The 22343-nt window shown below is 44.8% G+C and overlaps 1 protein-coding gene across 1 annotated transcript in view; it reads left to right on the forward strand.

Moving 5' to 3' along the window:
* Nucleotides 1-20492: 20492 nt before the first annotated feature.
* Nucleotides 20493-22343, forward strand: part of LOC308285286 (scavenger receptor cysteine-rich type 1 protein M130-like) — a gene marked incomplete at its 5' end in the record, with an annotated part of 48470 nt that continues 46619 nt past the window's right edge. The window contains one exon of the mRNA XM_080726002.1: nt 20493-20683. Coding sequence (XP_080582128.1) covers nt 20493-20683 — 191 coding nt within the window. The remainder of the gene's footprint in view (nt 20684-22343) is intronic.

Below are 22343 nucleotides of genomic sequence, written 5' to 3' on the forward strand. Positions count from 1 at the left end.
GACATTTTCTGCATTTTCCAGGGTACCATAGAGGAGTTACATAGCTTTATAGATTTACTAAATAGCTTTAAGAGACATTTGGTTTTCACTTGTGACTTCAGCCATGAAAAGGTACATTTTTTTGGATATGTGGGTTAACATTGACAATGGCGGCCTATCTACCACTCTTTATAGAAAGGAGACAGATAGGAACACTTTATTGCTGGCCAACAGCGCACACCCAACTACTTTAAAGAGAGGTTTGCCCAAAAGCCAATTCTATAGACTCCGGAGAATATGTCACACCACAGATGACTACTTGAGCAAATCTGTCGAAATGAAGCACAGATTTGCTCAAAGGGGCTACCCCTCAGAATGGGTTGAACAGGGGTTCACTGCAGCTCTAGACAAACCCCGGACTGAATTACTTAAAAAGAGTAAGAAACAGGATAAGAACTTTTCAGTCACCTGTATTACTACTCATTCCCCAAACTCCATCACATCCGATCAGTTTTTAAGAAACACTGGCATCTGTTACAGTCTGATCCTGAATTAACACACACATTTAAATTTCCCCCCCTTTTTGTGAACAAACGAGAGATTCTCTCATAAAAGCACACTTTTCTAGTGGCAGACCAGCGCAACTGACACAGACCCTACTCAGCCCCATTCCGAACGGCAATTATCCTTGTGCACAATGTAACAATACCAACAAAGCATCAGTCTTTTATCATCCTTTAACCGGCAAATCATTCCCTATTAAAAGTATAATCACTTGTGCTTCCACACACGTGATTTATATGTTACGATGCCCCTGCGGTCTGGCCTATATTGGCAAGACCACCAGAAAACTCAAAACACGCATCAGCGAGCACAAAAGCTCCATCCGTAGGAATGACAGGGATTATCCCGTGGCCGTTCATTTTAATGACATGAAACATGACATTTCCGCTTTACGCTTTGTTGGGATGGAGGTGGTTTCTTTGCCACCTAGAGGGGGAAACCATGACCTACTTTTAAAGAGAAGGGAGGCCTTCTGGATTTTCACCTGCAATACCTTAGCTCCTAAAGGTCTAAACGATGAACTGCTATTAAATGTGATGTTGTGATTTTCTAACATTTCTCTTTTTTCTATATAGTTGTTGAGAATGTTTTTAATACCTTTTGTGTGATGTCCATATATGGCACTTGCGATTCTGACCCTTACTCCTGTAATTTTATTTGGTCTGATCCCAAGCACATATTGGATTCTTTTGTTATATCCTGCTTCCCTTGTAGACTGTAAAAGGTTTTACTCTTGATTTTTTATTCTTGATTGTATGACCTTCTTGATTGACTAATTTAATGTTCTTTCTATGAATTATTTGTGGCTATGATATTGTCCTTTCAGAATAGCACTTTTTACTGTGGGCAAAACTACCTTGTGCACCCACCTGTAAAGGCCGCCTCTCAGCCTAGGTATCAGAGTGGTGTGGGGCTCTGATTGGCCCCCACCATCCTTGTTTGGACTATATATGTTGGCTCAGTGCCATCTTGCTTCTTTATGCCTGATGAAGGTCTGAACGACCGAAACGTTGTAATAAATCTATTGTGAGTGAAGACAGTGTGCGGGACTCTTCTTTTCCATTCGTCATTGTCACTGTTCCAACGCACCTGTCCCTGTAGGTGTGCATAAGGCCTTCTCCTCTAAGGCCTCCGTTGGAGACATCCTCTGCTTTCTGCATAGCAGATTGGACCTGGGTTGGTCTCTAGACCACTGTTCCCAGCCTGGGATCTGACTGTGGTGTTGGACGCCCTTGGTAAGCAGCCCTTGGAAGCGTTGGAATCAGTGGATTTGAAAATCCTCTGCTTCAAAAGGTTTCTGCTGAGGGCTCTGACCAGGACTAACAGGGTCAGTGACATTCAGGCTCTCTCTGTGAGCCTGGAGTGCAGGAGATTTGCTGCTGATTACAGTGAGGTCTGGCTTAACCCTTAAGTGCTGTTCGGGTCATTTTGACCCGTTTTAAATTTTCATTTGGAAAAAAAAGGTAGAAGTTAAAAATGTTTCCACCTGAAACTCACTGGCCTTAAAGATTCTTCTGAGATGAACATGTAAAAAAAATATTTTTGCACTACACCCATGCTACACCCCCCTCATATTTTTTGAACCTTAAGTGCTGTTCGGGTCATTTTGACCCGGAAGCACAGAAATACACAGTATTATGCCAAAACACAGACACACAGTCACCCCCACTTCTAACACCCCCCTTCCGAAGCCCCATTCCGAACCCTCCCCCCCTTCCTATAAGCATGAGCAATATTGCCCAGTATTAAATGAAGTGTTTTTTTTTACATGGATTTCAGCTAAATCAGTAAAAACGCCTAGCTCTTTCAGTGTTTAATGTGATATAGCAAAGCAGAAATGCAAACATTTACCAAATATATCATATGAATTGTTTGGTATTGAGTCAAAGTCAATGTATCATGATGATTTGGTAAGTTAAAATTTATATTAGTGTTGTTTTTTTTAAACCAAATATCCACCGGGTCAAAATGACCCGAACAGAACGAAGGTGTAGTGAATCTGAACAGAACTTAAGGGTTAAGCGCCGATTGAACTGGACGCTTTTCACCCATCACCTTTAGCATCACTGGGAGACAGTAACCCTTTACTAGATTCTTTATAGATTCTATCCTATCCTATCGGCCCCTGAACTACACCACATTACAGTCTAAAACACAATATACACATGTTTTACAGTGTAAAACACAACATACACATGTTTTACAGTGTAAAACACAACATATACATGTTTTACATGCTGAAGCAGAGTGAAACATTGCATAAAACATGAAAAAGAAGACATTAGAATAACATTAGGATCACATGAGGACATAAAGCCCTGCAAATCATCTCTGTCAGGTGGAAACCTCATATGTCCACAACTGTTACTTTTCAGGATCAAAAACACATCGATTACTCCACACTTTGAGCTTGTAGATCTGCTACTTTTGATGCTGTTGTGTGACTCTGTACAATGATCAAGTAAATGACATTAATTTGAAAAACACAAACAGTTAACATGGAGATAAGAGGTTCTGTACACACACACCTCCCCGCTCTGCTGCTCAGCCTCAGGTTGGTGGGAGGAACCAGTCACCCTTTGCATCTAGCTATATCTCCCAGTGGGAGCTACACAAGAACGCCGCGGGCGAAACCACTAGTGGCGTTTTTGGAAGTATACAAGGGGGCTGCACTTGGAGCCAAGAGCCCCAATGCAGCCTCTCTGCTGTGGGGTCCTCCACACGTCACAGGTGTCCCTCCGGTGCCACATGCTCCTCTCCAGGCAGACGGGCCACACAGCGGTGCAGCACCATGTGCGGCTCCACGGCCAACCTCCCTGCTCTGCATCCAAGCCGTGTCTCCCAGGAGGAGCTACAAGAGGACCACTAGCAGGATGAGAAGGTTTACAGGCAGGTTGCACGTGGAGCCAAGAGACCCTCACGTATCTCTTCAATCTCTCCCTGAGGACGGGGAGGGTACCACAACTTTGGAAGTCCTCCTGCATTGTCCCGGTGCCTAAGAAGACCCGTCCCTCGGTCCTCAATGATTACAGACCAGTTGCCCTGACATCACAAGTCATGAAGGCCTTTGAACGGCTGGTACTGAACCAATTGAGACTGGCGGTCAGTGAACACCTGGACCCCCTTCAGTTTGCCTACCAGGCTGACATTGGGGTTGACGACGCCATCACCTACATGCTCCACAAGGCATTCACCCACTTGGAAGATCTGGGCTGCACGGTCAGAATCATGTTTTTTGACTTCTCCAGTGCTTTCAACACTATCCAACCTCCTCTGCTGGCAGAGAAGCTTGCGCTGATGGGGGTGGACAAGGGCTTGGTGGCATGGATCACAGACTACCTTTCAGGCAGACCACAGTACGTGAGGCTGCAGAGTTGTCGGTCTGATGTGCTGGTGAGCAATACGGGTGCCCCCCAGGGCACTGTGCTCTCACCTTTCCTGTTCACTCTCTATACATCGGACTTCCGCTTCAACTCCAAGACCTGTCACCTGCAGAAGTTCTCAGACGACACTGTGGTGGTCAGCCAGATCTCGGGTGACAACACGGCTGAGCACGATGGTGTGGTTAAGGACTTTGTGCAGTGGAGTGAGGCCAACCACCTCAGGCTCAACGCGAGCAAGACCAAGGAGATGGTGGTGGACTTCCGCACTTCCAAGAGAGTCCCCCCGGTGCCAAGCACCATTAATGGAGAGGTGGTGGAGTTTGTGGACAACTACAAATTCCTAGGAGTGCACCTGAACAGTTCACTGGACTGGTCGAACAACGCGGAGGCGATTCACAGCAAGGGGAAAAGCAGGTTGTTCTTCCTGAGAAGACTGAGATCGTTTGGTGTGTGCAATAGGATGCTACAGATGTTCTACCAGTCTGTCATGGCAAGTGTCCTCTTTTTTGGAATAACCTGCTGGGGTGGCAACAACAGAGCGGGCGACACCTTTAACCTAAATAGACTGGTGAGGAAAGCAGGCTCTGTCGTTGGGTCCTCTCTGCAGGGGGTGGAGGAAGTTGCCAAGGTGCGAACGGCTAGGAAGTTGGACTCCATCTTGAACAACTCCTCCCACCCCCTCCATCTTGAGATATTCAGTTACTGGAGTAAGAGAGGAAATGACCGTTTTGTCTACCCAGGGCGGAGATGCGAGAGACTAGGAAAGTCTTTTGTACCGCTTTCTCTCAAGCTGTACAATGAGACACACAACGGTCGATTGACAAGGACTACCTTCCTAACGTAAGACGACGGTAGCCTTTTTTTCCTTACTGGAACTATATCTGCACTGACTTTGACCTCTAAGGACCTTCCAGGGAGGGTGTTTTTTTGTGCGTCTTGCCGCATCACCCTTTCTTGTTTTTTTTCATTCTTTTTTGCTAGTTGTTTTTATCGCTCTGACCTTTGGACACTGCACTATTAGGTTGTGTTAGTAATTTTCTTTTAGTATTTCTGCTTGTGTTTGACTTGATGTAGAGATACTTGTTGCACTAACTAGCATTGACTGTATGGTCACTTTGATTTGGGCACTGTATTATTTTTTGATAGTCGTGCTTTAAGACTTTATGTATATATTATTCATTCCCTTTCCTGTTGTACCTTGTTCTTACTGTACTTACTGTACTCTGTTCTTGTTTTTTCTTTTTATCTTTTTCATACTTCTCTGTAACTTTGTAAATAACCTTATACTGCTGTGCTGCCTCTGGGCAACACATTTTCCCCCTTGGGATAATAAAGGTATCTATCTATCTATCTATCTATCTCAATGGAACCTCACTGCTGCATGCAGGGTTCTCTCATAGACATTACCTGAGGAGGTCGGAGGTCAACCGTCCTCTCTGCACGTAGCTGAGTGATGGTGGTCCACCCCGCTCTGAATCCTTCTCACCGGGCAGACGTGCCACACAGCGGTGGGCATGGAGCTGTCTGCTATGCCCCCATGGACCCAGTGCTAGTGGTTGGCATGGGGCTGTCTGCTATGCCCCCAATGGACCCAGTGCTAGTGGTGGGCATGGGGCTGTCTGCTATGCCCCCAATGGACCCAGTGCTAGTGGTGGGCATGGGGCTGTCTGCTATGCCCCCCATGGACCCACTGCTAGCCCAGATCTTCACCGGGCACTTCCGTGGCTCCCGAGACAAAAAAACCTTCACCATGGTAAGCAAGACGTTTTTCTCTACGTTCTACTTACTATGTAAATCTGTTTCAAGTTTTCAAATGTATTACAATCTTTTGAAAATAGCAGATCTACAAGCTCACAGTGTGTCGAATGGCAACGTATCGTCGCACGTATCACGTTGATACTGTAAGTACGTCATGAGCCTACTGTACTTTTAATTGGCTACTGTATATCAGGTCAGTTAGAAGCTCTTCTCCTCATGCTAGCCTGGTGTGCAGACACACAAGAAATAAACTAATTTCAGATGAGGTTCTGTGGACAAATACACATTAATGCGGGGGTCCCTGGACAAATACACATTAATGTGGGGGTCCCTGGACAAATACACATTAATGTGGGGGTCCCTGGACAAATACACATTAATGTGGGGGTCCTTGGACAAATACACATTAATGTGGGGGTCCCTGGACAAATACTACACATTAATGTGGGGGTCCTTGACATGAAAATGTTTGTTTTAAATAACAATACATTTTTTGAAGCAAGCTCAAATAAGCAACTACAAAACAAGCCCAAAAGACCACAACCAATATTTAGAAGCAATTTGACATAAAAAAATAATAATAATAATAAACAAAAAAAACAAAAAAATCCAAAGTCAAAGGGGCATCAGTGCACCAAAGCATTCTGGGCATTGTAGTAAAACAGCAGTCCTATTAAACCCCAGATACAACACACAGACTACATTATCTTTCTGGCCATAGGCACATTTCAAAGCCCAGGAGATCATTATGTCCAGAACTGTTAGATTTCAAGATTATTCTTTTCAAAAATCACACCCAGAGTGAAGTGAGCAGTGTCTTTTATGAGTTCATTTAATTAAATGCCCAGTGAAACCTGGCCAATGCCCTGCTTTGTGGGACGGACATACGGACAGATGGATGTCCATGTTAGGCCTACAAAACCTCCCTTTCTCTTATATAGACTAATCTCCCTGCTTTCATGGTGAATTCTGTGACAACGTTTTATGTTGATGTTTTATTGTTGCTCTTTATGTCTTTATCTTTGTCTCTAGGTGAGGTTTGGACAGAGTCAGTAGGAGTCTGTACTAGTAAGACATGTGTTTTACAAACATTACCTGCAGTCTAAACAGTCTAATATTAAAACATGTATAATCTGTACATTGAAACCATACAAACTATAGGATGTCAGGTCAACTAAAATGATCACATCAACCCGACATCACTATTTAGATATGTATAATGTCTATATGTAAAATTTATATCAGCATGTGTTTTGATCAAAGTGTGTGTTTTTCATATTCAAAGTCAATCATTAATTATTGATCTGCTGCTGTAACCGTGTGTGCCTGTGTGTGCGTGCATGCGACGTGTGTGCATGCGTGCCTGCGTGTGCTTGTGTGTGTTTAGGAAGGCTATGGAGGGGTCGTATCAGGACAGCGTCCTCTTGTCTGGGCCTAATGTTAGAAAATGACAGATCTACAAGCTCACAACAAGCTCTAAATGGTAGCCTAAATAAATGGTAAATGGTGCATTTGTTTAGCGCTTTTATCCAAGGCGCTTTGCATAGATTGTGCATTACATTCACTTATTTAAAAAAACACATTCATACACCGATGGCAGAGGAAACCATGCAAGTCACCAACCTGCTCATCAGGAGCAGTTAGGGGTTCAGAGTCTTGATCAAGGACTCTTCACTGACACTTGGGGAGCCCGGGATCAAACTGGGAACCCTTCGTGCTCTAATAATTCTCTACCACTGAGCTATGCCAGCCCCTGTTCTATACTAGTATAGAGCCCTGAGGGACTACTTTTCAACTAACTGGTTTAGGTTTAAGTCAGAGGTCTTCAAGATCTTTCAGGTCAATGACCCTTGATGTACAAGTACTGTACTCTACTGTACTGTACTGTACTGTACTGTACTGTACTGTACTGTACTGTACCCCCCTGGACATGACGCTAGTATGTCACAGGGACCCCCAATCCAACCCTTGATGCTGAGTGCCAAGCAGGAGGCACTGGCTCCCATTTTTCATAATCTTTAGTACAACCCGGCCGGGGATCGAACCCCGACCTCCCAGTCTCAGGGCAGAATTTATACGTAGTTTTTACTTTACTTGAGTATTTCCAGTTTTCAGCGCTAGCGTTGCGGGCCCCGGCCCCCCTCACCTCTTTCACGCCTGGCGGCCTGCACAAACCTGCCCCCCCCCCCCCCCCCCCCCCCCGGGGGCTGGGGGCGAAGCGGTCGTGCCACACAGCGGTGTACAACCACGGGCGGCTCCACAAAACACCTCCCGGCTCTGTTGCTCTGCCTCAGGTTGGTGGGAGGAACCAGTCACCCTCTGCATCTAGCTGTATCTCCCAGTGGGAGATGCACTAGAACGCCACGGGTAAAAGCACTTGGAGCCAAGAGCCCCAATGCAGCCTCTCTGCTGTGGGGTCCTCCACACGTCACAATGCAGCTTCTCTGCTGGGGGGTCCTCCACACGTCACAATGCAGCCTCTCTGCTGGGGGGTCCTCCACACATCACAATGCAGCCTCTCTGCTGGGGGGTCCTCCACACGTCACAATGCAGCCTCTCTGCTGGGGGGTCCTCCACACGTCACAATGCAGCCTCTCTGCTGGGGGGTCCTCCACACGTCACAGGTGTCCCTCCGTCACCAGGTGCTCCTCTCCAGGCTTGCGGGCCACAGCGGTGCAGCACCATGTGCGGCTCCACGGCCCTCCTCCCCGCTCTGCATCCAAGCCGTGTCTCCCAGGAGGAGCTACAAGAAAAGCGCTAGCAGGAGGAGCTACAAGAGGAGCGCTAGCAGGAGGAGCTACAAGAGGAGCGCTAGCAGGAGGAGAAGGTTTACAGGCAGGTTGCACCTGGAGCCAAGAGCCTCAATGCAACCTCACTGCTGCAGGGTTCTCTAGTAGACATTACTTGAGGAGGTCGGAGGTCAACCGGCCTCTCTGCACGTAGCCGAGTGATGGTGGTCCACGCCGCTCTGAATCCTTCTCACCGGGCAGACGTGCCACACAGCGGTGGGCATGGAGCTGTCTGCTATGCCCCCCATGGACCCAGTGCTAGTGGTGGGCATGGAGCTGTCTGCTATGCCCCCCATGGACCCAGTGCTAGTGGTGGGCACGGCACCCATGTTTCTCCCACACATTTTGCTAGCCTAAACTGGCTCAGTGTTGAAGACAGTGTTAAACAACAAAAAATGGGATTGACTTTCAAAATAGTCAACGCAAATCTTCCCTCCATCCCCTCAGTACCCGCATATCTGACCAAACATCTCCAAAAAGAACACCCACAGCCACAACACCAGAGGGAGTGCACACAACGATCTGATAACACAAAACCACAAGACAAATATGGGTAAATTCTCCTTCTACATCAAGAGACAGCCGCTGGCGGCTCTTGCTGTCTACATCACTGCCACCCAGGTGTGGAATTCATTGACTACCTCAATTAAAACATGTAGCTCGCTGGCATCCTTCAAAACTGCCCTGAAAACTCACCTTTCAGGAGGTCAGAGAAGGAGGTAGTTATTACTTCTCCCATAGACAGGTGAAAACTCACCTTTCAGGAGGCCAGAGAAGGAGGTAGTTATCACTTCTCCCATAGACAGGCAAGAAGTGAGCACCCCTACCCTTTGTTTCCCCTATCCTGTACATAGTGTTTTTTGTAACTGCGATATTATTGAATCATTTCTTTGCTTGCTATTTATTATGTTCATGAATAATAATAATGTCCAATGTAAAAAAGACAGTAAAAAGTCTTATTTGGGATGTTCCTTTTAGGCAGGGTGTTTAACTGTACTTGTACTGTACTACATTTCTATTGTATTGACTATACTTGTACTGTTTTCCATTTTTGTCTAATAAAATAACCCATGCCCTCCATGGACCCATGCTAGCCCAGAGCTTCACAGGGCACTTCAGGGGCTCCCGAGACAACCCTTCACCATGGGAAGCAAGACATTTTTTCACCCCCCTTTGACCTCCTCCTACAGGGAAGCCCGGATCTGGGTCACTGCACCAATGTAACGGAGGTGATCCAAACCTCCCCACACGGGCTTCGAACCCGGGCCTCCCATGTGAAAGTTCAATATCGTAACCATCACTTCCAAAGGGATATCCTTTGGAACGAGGGAGATACTAGACTTTTGAGGCCTCAAGGCTGGGGCTGCGACTCTCTCTGCCACACCAAGGACAAGGCAGCGTCCTGAAGCAGAGTGAAACATTGCATAAAACATGAAAGAGAAGAAGACATTAGAATAACATTAGGATCACATGAGGACATAAAGCCTAGCAAATCATCTGTCAGGAGGAAACCTCATATGTCCACAACTGGTACTTTTCAGGATTCTATTTAAAAGAAACAGCAGAAGTAGCCGATCTACAAGTTCAAAAACACGTCGAGTCGCTCCACGCTTTGAGCTTGTAGATCTGCTACTTTTGATGCTGTTTTGTGACTCTGTACAATGATCAAGTAAATGACATTAATATAATAAACACAAACAGTTAACATATGGAGATAAGAGGTTTCTGCCAGACAGCATGGATATCCTTTAAATCACTTCTGAAAACGTCTATGTTCAGAAAAAGCTTCTTTTAAATCACCTGTCCATGTTAGGCCTACAAAACCTCCCTTTCTCTTATATAGACTAATCTCCCTGCTTTCATGGTGAATTCTGTGACAACGTTTTATGTTGATGTTTTATTAAATTTTTGTCTTGTCATGTTGTATCAGCATGTTTTTGTGTGATTTGATCAAAGTGTTATTTGGTGTTCTTATTCAAAGTTAACCATTAGACATTGATCTGTTGTTCGGGAAGGCTATGGAGGGGGCGTATCAGGACACAGTGTCCTCTTCTCTGGGCCTAATGTTAACAGAAAATAGCAGATCTACAAGCTCACAACAAGCTCTATACTAGTATAGAGCCCTGAGGGACTTTTCAACTAACTATGGTGTTGTAGGTTTAAGTCAGAGGTCTTCAAGATCTTTCAGGTCAATGACCCTTGATGTACAAGTACTGTACTCACTGGGCACTTGATGCTGAGTGCCAAGCAGGAGGCACTGGCTCCCATTTTTCATAATCTTTGGTACGACCCGGCCGGGGATCGAACCCCGACCTCCCAGTCTCAGGGCAGAATTTAGACGTGGTTTTTACTTTACTTGAGTATTTCCAGTTTTCAGCGCTAGTGTAGCGGGCCCCGGCCCCCCTCCCCTCTTTCACGTGGCACGACCGGGGGTCGGTCGTGCCACACAGCGGTGTAGAACCGTGTGCGGCTCCACGACACACCTCCCCACTCTGCTGCTCAGCTGCTGCTGCTCTGGTTCAGGTTGGTGGGAGGAACCAGTCACCCTCTGCATCTAGCTGTATCTCCCAGGGGGAGCTACACTAGAACGCCACTCTTAATCCTTCTCACCGGGCAGAAGTGCACCCATCGACCGCAACACAGTGGTGGGCATGGGGCTGTATGCTATGCCCCCCATGGACCCAGTGCTAGTGGTGGGCATGTCTGCTATGCCCCCATGGACCCAGTGCTAGTGGTGGGCATGGGGCTGTCTGCTATGCCCAATAGCGGTCTGTGGATACACGCACATCCAAAAAGCACTGCGACAGGTGCTGGACCAAAAAAATAATACTAGAAAAGAAGAAAAGGTCCGCACACTATAAGCTCCCCAGATATTTATTAATAGAGCGGAAAAAACACAACGTTTCGGCCTACATTGGCCTTCTTCAGGTGTAAACTGTCTGCTATGCCCCCCATGGACCCAGTGCTAGTGGTGGGCATGGGGCTGTCTGCTATGCCCCCATGGACCCAGTGCTAGTGGTGGGTATGGGGCTGTCTGCTATTCCCCCATGGACCCAGTGCTAGCGGTGGGCATGGGGCTGTCTGCTATGCCCCCCATGGACCCAGTGCTAGCGGTGGGCATGGAGCTGTCTGCTATGCCCCCCATGGACCCAGTGCTAGCGGTGGGCATGGAGCTGTCTGCTATGCCCCCCATGGACCCAGTGCTAGTGGTGGGCATGGAGCTGTCTGCTATGCCCCCATGGACCCAGTGCTAGTGGTGGGCATGGGGCTGTCTGCTATGCCCCCATGGACCCAGTGCTAGTGGTGGGTATGGGGCTGTCTGCTATTCCCCCATGGACCCAGTGCTAGTGGTGGGTATGGGGCTGTCTGCTATTCCCCCATGGACCCAGTGCTAGTGGTGGGCATGGAGCTGTCTGATATGCCCCCATGGACCCAGTGCTAGTGGTGGGCATGGGGCTGTCTGCTATGCCCCCCATGGACCCAGTGCTAGTGGTGGGCATGGAGCTGTCTGATATGCCCCCATGGACCCAGTGCTAGCCCAGAGCTTCACCGGGCACTTCAGGGGCTCTCGAGACAAAAAGGCCTCACCTGAGAAGCAAGACGTTTTTCTCAGACCGAAGGACAAGGCGGTGTCCGCGGGCCTGGAGAATGTGTACTTGAAATGTACTTGAGTGAACTTACAAAAGTATCGAAAATATACCCAAAGTAACACATTTAAGAGTAGGCCGACTCATTACGCAAAATGTCCGTTTCAAAATGTCAAATGTATAAAGATCTTTTGAAAATAGCAGATCTACAAGCTCACAGTGCATCGAATGTTGAAGGTGGAGTGACATGGCCAAAACAGCTAATTAAGGCTATCAAATTAGCCAATTGTTTTTAATGATGTCATGTACCCCCATGTTAAATGACCCAATCAAATTAATTTATTGTAGTTACTGTACTGAAAGTACTACTTTCTGTACAGTAACTGAAATAAATTAATTTGATTGGGCTAATATGGGGGGAGGGGCGGAGTCGATTATCGATATCATTATCTTTTGAAACTGCCCCAAAAAAAGCTGTCCGAGCCATAAGTAGCCTATAATGCAATTGAAATTAAATTAAAAGGTTACATTTCAGGATTCCGATTAAAACATATCAAAAGATAATTCAGGATTCCAATTCAAAAGTAGCAAAAATAGCAGATCTACAAGCTCAAAATGCATCGCAGTGCAGCACATTTTTGAGCTTATGGATCAACTATTTTTGCTACTTTTGTGTGACATAGAATGTAGAGCATTCATTTGTATCAAAAAGTTAAAATACAAGATAACTGCCCGATATTATGTGGCCCTCTGGAGTGGGTGTGGAAATGTAGTGGACCTCTCCATCATTAAAGTTGCCCACCCCTAACTAATCTAATCTAATTTAATTTAATAGGTATCAGACAGACTGCTGACAACGTGGTCAGCGATGGGCGAGGGAGGGGTGCCCTCTCTTAAAATGTTCCTCTTTACGCAACACTGGAAGTTCCCCATGACGCAACAACACTGGTTTCAATCTGACTTTTGTGTGTGTGTGTGTGTGTGTGTGTGTGTGTGTGTGTGTGTGTGTGTGTGTGTGTGTGTGTGTGTGTGTGTGTGTGTGTGTGTGTGTGTGTGTGTGTGTGTGTGTGTGTGTGTGTGTGTGTGTGTGTGTGTGTGTGTGTGTGTGTGTGTGTGTGTGTGTGTGTGTGGGCGGGCGGGCGGGCGGGCGGGCGTGCGTGCGTGCGTGCGTGCGTGCGTGCGTGCGTGCGTGCGCGTGCGTGCGTACCTACATGCGTGCGTGCCTGCATGCGTGCGTGCGTGCCTGCATGCATGTGCGTGCATGCATGTGCATGTGTGCATGTCTCCATCTGGTTTCCAGGCGGTCATGCTCCTTCACAGGGGCGTCAATTGGGTATGGCAGGGTTATGCAGCTGCCATACCCTGGAGCCAGGGGGGGGGAAATAAAAGTTACTTTTAAATATAAATCCATGAATGTCTCTTTGTCCATCTGTGCTAGTTTTATGTTGTTAAATTACAGTAACATTTAATAAAATGGTCACTTTAAGTCTTTAACAAGGTATTACATTATATTATCCACACTTGTATTCTCCCCATCTTGACAAAATGGTATATTCCCAGATTCCGCAGGTCAGCTGCACAGGTGCAATGTATTATTGTTAATTGTGGCACCTTTACTAACATGCCAAGTTTGGCTGCACTTGAACAACCGTTCCAGGCTGCCATATCCAGCCCAAGAAACCATAGAAACCTGGGGAAAAAACTGACAAACCCCATTTTTTTCCCTCACGCCTCATGGTCATCATGGGGAAATTTACCATATTCACACAGTGGCCATCTTTCCATTAAGTCAGGGTTCTTCAACATGTTCAGGCCAAGGACCCCTTAGTTGAGAGAGAGATGAAGCAGGGACCCCCACAAGGTCGCAGTTTCTATCAAAACTCTTCCACCGGCTGTCAGTCTGTCTGGCCGTCACACATCACACGTCACGCCACGTGTCAAGTCACACTTTTGCCCTACTCATATCTCCGCCACCGCCACCCCTATCCATGCCAAACTTTGCACTTGGTTGCCAAACCACAACCTCATTTCTCACATGGCCCTCTTCTAGCACCACCATGAGGCCGAGACACTGCTCCTACAGATTTTGCCTTAAAATCACGCAATTTCATGTCATCAACATGGATCTGTCCCATTTCCCATATTCCCTCCTGATTGCCTACCATTGCCTTCTAGAGTTTGTATATGCAACCTGACGGTCGCTTATGCCCCAATTAGGGAATCTTACTGGTCATAGATTCCATATAATTTCATTGTTTGATGGCACAATTGTCAGTGTATGTTAATTTGTGTTTTCAGATTTTTAGCCACTTGAACCGTCAACACTTAATACACTTGACCTTTCACTCTGTACTTAGTCTTGCAGCATGAGGTGTTGTGAGCTTGTAGATCTGCTACATTTTACTTTCCATTTTCTCAGAATATGGACAGTGGGATTCAAGTGGTTAATGTAAAAAAGGAGAAAAAAGCTTTCTATCACTCAAAGATTTGGAGGACCCCCTGTAGTAACTCTGAGGACCCCCTAGGGGTCCCGGACCCCCGTTGAAGACCCATGCATTAAGTCAATGAAATGCCACCCTAGTTGCCACCCTGTGTATGTACAGTTTTCAATGCAAATTTCAAACACGGCCGCCAGCTGAATATGGTCAATAGCTGAAACAAAACCATGTTCCACATCATCCAAGCAACTGGTGGCCCGTGGGCCACATCCTGCCCCCACCTTCACTTAATGTGGCCCGCAGGTTAATATCGGAATACTGATACATTATTGATTTCAGCTGTTACAATTTCAATTTCATTACTTCAGTCTATATTAGTATTTGATGGACTATAGTATTAAAATGTATATATGTTTGAAGTCCAATGTATTTCTATTTAATTTCATAAAGTTAACATAAGTAGCTCATAACTAAATGCATTTAAACTAAAATGTTACATTTCAGGATTCTGATTCTGAAAAAAAGAACAAAAGATAATTCTGGATTCCAATTCAACTCAGTAGCAAAAATAGCAAGCTCAAAACGTGTCGCAGCGGGGCGCGTTTTGAGCTTGTAGCTAGTCTTACTGGATATAGGAATTTTCTGCTCGACAGAACCAACATACAATGTGGCCCACTGGAGTAAGTGTGGAAATCTCCATCATCAAAGTTGCCCAACGCTGATCTAATTCATCAATGACAAGCGCCAGACTGCTGTCTTTTAATGTTAATGTGAATTAGTGGGAGAAATATGTGAAAAAAGGTGTTCACTTATGGCAGAAAGCGTGAAAATTTGCACCTAGAGGTATTTTTGTGCGCTGAATTCAAAAATGTATGGATCCAAGCACCAAGCACAGAGCCACCAGATCCCATGGGAAAAGTGCTTGGATCCGTACATTTTTTAATTCAGCGCACAAAAATACCCCTAGGTGCAAATTTTCATGCTTTCTGCCGGAAGTGAACACAATAGCCTATTTTTGTTACACATTTCTTCCACTAAATGGGCTCCTCATAATATGGGAATAATATAAATACATTGCATTGTAGTGACTCTTGACTCAAGAGGACTCGGCAGGGGAAGAGTCCCGGATCTCTTTAGTCCCAGACCGAGTCAAGAAAGAGTCAAATCATGGGCGAGACGAGACCGAGTCAATGAAAACATCTATGATAACGTCCCCCAGTGACTCCGGTGACGTTCAGAATGAGGCCAGATCAGGCCTGGGCCACAGGGTAGTGGTCCAGGCACCTAGGTTGGTATTCCAGACAAGCTTTGCAGCGTCGAGTCCCGATCCTGATGAACTTTGCTGCGTGTCACCCCCCATCTCTCTCCCTGTCTCCTGTCAGCCTACTAATACATCTATCAATAAAGGCAGAAAAAGCCCCAAAAAATATCTAGAGAGAGAATTAGGCCAGATCACAGCCCATATGGGGATGATCTTGACATCATTACCAGGACGTTATATGGACTATAGGATTATTGTTATTGTTTGTAATGTTAGTTGAAATATTAGCATGTAAGGTTATATTCTGGGATCTGACTAGATATGATATTTATCTGGCCTCGATTGGACTCTCTCTGCTTAATCCAGGACGTCCGTTTTCATGGGCAGGTTTTATGTTGGTTGAAATCAGGTGACATTCTAGGCCAGATCTGACTAGTCATGGTTTGACTTGATCTGGCCCCAATCGAGACGTCACTGATTGGTCCAGGTCCTGACCGTTCTTGCTGCATGGGTAACACATGCACACGCACGCACGCACACGCGCGTGCACACACACACACACACACACACACACACCTAGCCGCATGGTGGTCATTGCGGCGATAAAGATTATTGCCTTGAGTAGAAAGAAACAGACATTTAGACATGCAGTAGCCTACCGTTGTTTTGGGTTGAGATTGGCACATTTCCTGGGGCAATCTGCCCAGATCATGCATGTCACACGTGCCTTCTTCTTCTTTTTTAATTTTTTTACTCTCAAAAAGCGCCTGCAATGTAGTGCATTTGAAACTACAATGCCGTGCACATCATGGGGTGATCACTGCTTGCCTCCTGTGTATTGTTTTATTTATTTTTATTTCGTTGCTGAGTGAGGTCAGCAGACAAAGTGACATGAGTGAGATGAAAAAATCTGAGTGAAATGTGCCAATGTCAACCAGAAACATCGGTACCTCTGAAAGTCAGAGACGAGAGGAGAGGAGAGGTCCCATTGACTTTAGTTGCTTCATTGTCTGACCACACCATATGAATCCATTGACTTAAGTTGCTAAATTGTCTGACCAAAATGAATTTTCAGGAAATTAAGATATTGTTATTATCAAAAACATTACTATTTCGAATTCTATTTTTCTCTATGAACCAGGCACGTGCAGAGGGCATTGGAGGGGCAGGGGCTGGAACTTGAAAAGGGCACGTATGGCAGTTTTTTTTATATTTCTACCCAAATTTAGAGGAATATCTCATTTTAAATTAACGCGAGGAATAATATTCATACAATTGTTATAAGAAAAGCCACAACCCCCAGCCTGAATTACTGATAACAAAGTTAAATTAGCAGGTGCTGTCATTAACTATTAGCATTTGCTTGATTACCTAGATAGTGCCTGTTAGAAATGTTGAGAGAGAGAGAGAGAGAGAGAGAGAGAGAGAGAGAGAGAGAGAGAGAGAGAGAGAGAGAGAGAGAGAGAGAGAGAGAGAGAGAGAGATTTTATTACAACCATCTTCCCAATTCAGCTCAAGTTACAGCAAAACACAAAGCCAATATTCATACAATTCATATATGACTTTATATTAAAAGCAAAGACAGTAACCAGCTCTCCCCCTTCCTGTGGTAGGCACAACACCCCCCAAACAGCCCAGATGTCATTGAACCCTTGGCAGGTTATTAGTTAGTGTATAGTATGCATGCTCAACTCAAGTGGAGCAGCTACCATCCCTGTTAAAACCTGAACTGGATCTGTGGACCCAACTCCCTTTATCTTGTTTCTCCTTGTGATCCAGATTGCAAGTTTGGCCATTCCGGGCATATAATTGAGTACCTGAGACGAATAACAGTCTAAGTCCGTATTTTAAGATTTTGTATAAAGATATATTTTTTGATTTACCAGACTGTAAAACACAAACTAGACGTTTTTAATCTCTTAAAGTCTTAATTTACTCCCCTCTCATTTTGTTGAATTAGATTTTTTAACTCATATATATTAGGAATTATAAGACATATAGGCCTAATGGAAAGTGGAAAAACAGTATATCTCCAGCAGTTTGTGGAACAACAGTCTAAGTCCGTACAAGCAATATCCAGCAGACAAAGGGAGCAGATAACATTAAAGCCGACAATTAAACAAAATATGGGGGGATATATGTTCTGTCACAGAACAATAGAGACAGAGAGAGAGAGAGAGAGAGAGAGAGAGAGAGAGAGAGAGAGAGAGAGAGAGAGAGCTGTGTCCATGTGATTTCTCGTAAGAGCCGTTGATGATTGCGCAAACTTCCTCAGCCTTGACTTGTATTGCAAAACCAGTGAGTCACAACAGTGCACGCTGTATATCCTGCCACTTTGCACTTTCCCAGTAAATGTATTGTCCATACATGTCATACTATAGTCTACATTCTATATTGTAATAGTTGCATAACAGTTCCAAGCAGTCATCATCAGCTAGAAACCAGTGTTTCTCAACTCTCCACCACATCCCCCTTCACAGACTTATTTAAAGCTGTAAGTGGTCTGTCCCTAATGTCATTTGGAACTCTCTGTCCAACACAATGCATCTCACCATCATCATGCTCATCCTTGGACTCACGCTGTCACCAAAAGGTAAGACCCTTTCAAATTAATGTTTTTAGAGTATGATCGGTTATCTTGTCTGTACACTAGTCTCTCCAGGAGGCGGACTTTTGCTAAACGTTTATTTAATTTTGTTATATTAATCCTTAATTTTGTCCAAACCTCATGCAAATTATTTCTATAGCCATGTGATCATGTGATCATGATGTATCTGTGAGATTTATCATATTCCATTGGCTTCTAAAGTGTGCAGGAGAGGCCTTTTTTTGTGTGCAGAGTGCAGACTGTGCACGCGTCTGCATGTGTTTGGAGGGAGGGCGAGTGCCAAAGTGCGGCATTACTGTGTGTCTGTGTGCATGCAGAATAAGGCTATACATTATATCGTCGTTGTCGGGTGGAAACCTTGTACGTCCAAAACCGTTAGTTTTGTATTTATGATTTTAAAAATGATTTAAACTAGTGAAAACAGCCGATCTACAAGCACACAACGCCTCGCACCGCGAGGCATTGTGTGCTTGTAGATCGGCTGTTTTCACTACTTTTGTGCGACGGCCTAGCTGATGAAGCAGGGTTTTACTTCGAGAAAAAAAAAAAAAAAAAAACACGACAGTGACGATATGTAAGAAGCAAGCGTATAGCCATGGTTAATCAGGCTGGCCCTCAATGTTTAAAGTTACTGAGTGAAGATGAGGAGTTGAGCAATAAGTATGTGTGTTCCAGAGTAAAGAACCTCAGTGTTTAAAGGACAACTTGTTTTTTTTACAGCGAGGGTTCATATTTTAGATAGTAATTAAAGAATATAAAAGATGAGAGTTATAATGTTTTCATTTACTCCTTTCTATTGTTTTAGATATTTTAATTTTTTTGATGTCAGTGGCTGGGGCATGCGCACAAGTGCGAGATTCTATTGTGTTATAACCACTATTATAATCTATTAAAGTGTATTATGATTATCATAGTAATACATTAATACTTTATAGTGTATTATACTCACAGTTATAATTGCTGTGTATTATAATTTAGGATAGTTGTAATACAAATTTATATTATATTATATTCACAGTTAAAATGGTAAATGTGTTTCTTACTGATCGGGGTACTCTTGTGTAATGGAACATGCAGATATTTTTATGTGGTGTAGTGTGGTGTGGTGTGGTGCTAAAGCTGCAGTCGAGAAGGGGCTATAGGCTACTTCGCCCCCGCAGCAGCATTGTCCACGAGAACAGCTGATATACAAGCTCACAGCTCATTGCGGATGCGACTGTTGGGAAGGAAGGAAGAATATTGACGAATGGTTTTACTTTTGAGGACAACTGCTTTGAACATAAGCGGAGGCTGGGCAGCTGGTATTGGTAGGCTACTAGAGGCGGCTGCCCCCCCCAGCACCCCTTCCCTCGTGTTCAATACATTTTAAATCAAAACATATTCGCTTAGTGTTTCCATTGCCCTTTTGCGCATTTAGTTTTTTCAATTAAGCCCCAAAATTCACCTCCTCCAAGCGTAAGTTTTCGCGAAACATTTCGATTTTTGCGAAACTTCCCCTAGGGGGTCCTGGCTCAGAGTCACTACAGGGCGTCCTCCAAATCTTTGTGTGATAGAAACTTTTTATCTCCTTTTTTATATTAACCACTTGATATTCTGAGAACAGCGCAAGGGCGTTTGTGAGCTTGTAGATTTGGAGGCCCCCCTGTAGTAACTCTGAGGACCCCCTAGGGGTCCCGGACCCCCTGTTGAAGACCCTTGATGTAAACAAATCAAATTCAGCTTGTAGATTGGCTGTTTTCTGCAAAGTGGTTTGGTGTAGAGGGGGAAAAAGAGCACACTAAGTACAGAGGGAAAGGTCAAGTTTATTAAATATTGACGGTTCAAGTGGTTAAATATCTGAAAACACAAATTGACATGAATCCAAAATACTCTGACGATTGTGCTGTCAAACGATGAAACTATATAGAATCGAACAGGTTGTGGGGGTCCCTGGCCTGAAAACGTTGAAGACCCCTGCATTAAAATATTCATGCGCAAAAGCCAACATGCGCATAAAAAAGGCTTTATGTAAATGCAGCTTATGAGTGGTAGGGCTCATGTGGTTTTGTGTTCTCTCTCCATGGCCAGAATGCAGAGGAACTGGGCCTGAACTCCAGCCCCAGTGGTACCCTTCACTGGCCAACTCATGGCAGGAGGTCCCATCCACATCTACTCCACCTGCACCATCACCATCTGCATCATCACCCTCTGCACCATCTGCTCCACCTGCACCATCTGCACCATCACCATCTGCACCATCTACACCACCTACACCCCCTGCAGCTGCAGCATCCACACCATCCCCATCAGCACCATCAGCATCACCTGCATCTACAGGTACACCTACCCCTGTTCTTTTTGAGCGCTGCTAACCGCCCCTACATCTGGCTTTGTGTGTATGTACGTCTGACCGTACGTCCGTCCCTCAGAGCTCAGGGATCAATTCATCTCCATACTGTCGTGTGGTGTCAAACGTTTCTGTCACAAAAAGATAAATACAATTTAAATTAAAAAATAAAAATGTCACAGACTGGCCCTGAATGGTCCCTTATGGGTCCATTTGGTTCCAGTACACTCTCAGAGTTAAGGGGCTCCTTGCAAGTTGGACTCCTAATATGCCATAGTGTCATAAATGAGTGTCATAGATATGCAGACTTTTGTTAATTGGGTCGAAATAAGATTATAATATAAGTTTCTGACAAGCCTATATGTTTCTATGTCACTGGTGCTCAAACCTTTTCAAAAAGGACCCCCAAAATCTTCAAAAATAGCAGATCTACAAGCTTGCAGTGCGGCACTCGGTGAAGCGCTGTGAGCCTGTATATCTGCTATGTTTTTCAATAGCTAAAGTATAAAATAATTCCAGGTCAATGAACTCATGAAAGGCAATGCTCACTTCACACTGTGTGATTTTTTTCCTCATTAAACTTTCAGAAAATACAAAATACAGACGGTACATAGAGTAAAGGACCTTTTTTAAATCTAATAGTGTGATTAATCAATAGACTACTCCTTTAAGTACACTTTTTGAGGTACTTTACATGAGTATTTCCAAATTTCAATACTTTTACTTCTACTCCATTAAATCTCAGATGGAAATATTGTACTTACTCCACGTCAATTATATGAAAACCAGTTTGTTTTAGGAGGTTTGGAGGTCTTTATGGCATTTTGATGTTGCAGTACCATGAGTGCTAGCATAGTCAAAGAGGGGCCGGGGGCGTCACAAGGGGTAGGAAAGTGGGACTGAGTTATACCAGGGCCCAAGGTGGAGGGGCCCTAGTAACTTTAGCTATTGAAAAATAGCAGATATACAAGCTCACAGCGCGGCACCGAGTGCCGCGCTGCGAGCTTGTAGATCTGCTATTTTTGAAAAGTCTAGTGAAAATGTGTGCAAATCTTTGAATATATGTATTTTTTTAACTCAAATTTTGCTTCCGGGGGGGTCCCTGGAACAAAATATTTTTAGATGGGGGGGTCCTTCACGTGAAAAAGTTTGAGCATCACTGACATGGAAACATAGGTTTCTTGGCACACATTTTCACGATTTTTCAAAAATAGCAGATCTACAAGCTCGCAGCGCGGCACTCGGTGCCACGCTGTGAGCTTGTATATCTGCTATTTTTCAATAGTTAACATTCATGGGGGGCCCGCAGTGAATCCTTGTACCCAGGGCCCAGAATTTGGTGTGACGCCCCTGAGAGGGGCTGAATGATGGAACCCGGCAAGAGTCCCGAGGGCACTTGTGTTGAAAAAAAGTATCAATTCTTTTTTTTTATGATTTTTATAATTTGTATTTAATTTTTTCTTTTTACAATACAGACATAGGGGCTGACACAGTAGTAGCCAGATCATATCAGTATGGATGGATCATGTCCACATAAAAAAAGACAACAAGAACAGAACAAACAAAACGCATACTCCACAGTCTGACAAGACCAAACCTAGCCTAACCAGTAGGACTCCATAATCGGGAAATAAGTGACCGTCAGGTCAC

The sequence above is a fragment of the Nannobrachium achirus genome, assembly GCF_963921795.1.
Source record: "Nannobrachium achirus genome assembly, chromosome: 5".
NCBI classification, from domain to species: domain Eukaryota; kingdom Metazoa; phylum Chordata; class Actinopteri; order Myctophiformes; family Myctophidae; genus Nannobrachium; species Nannobrachium achirus.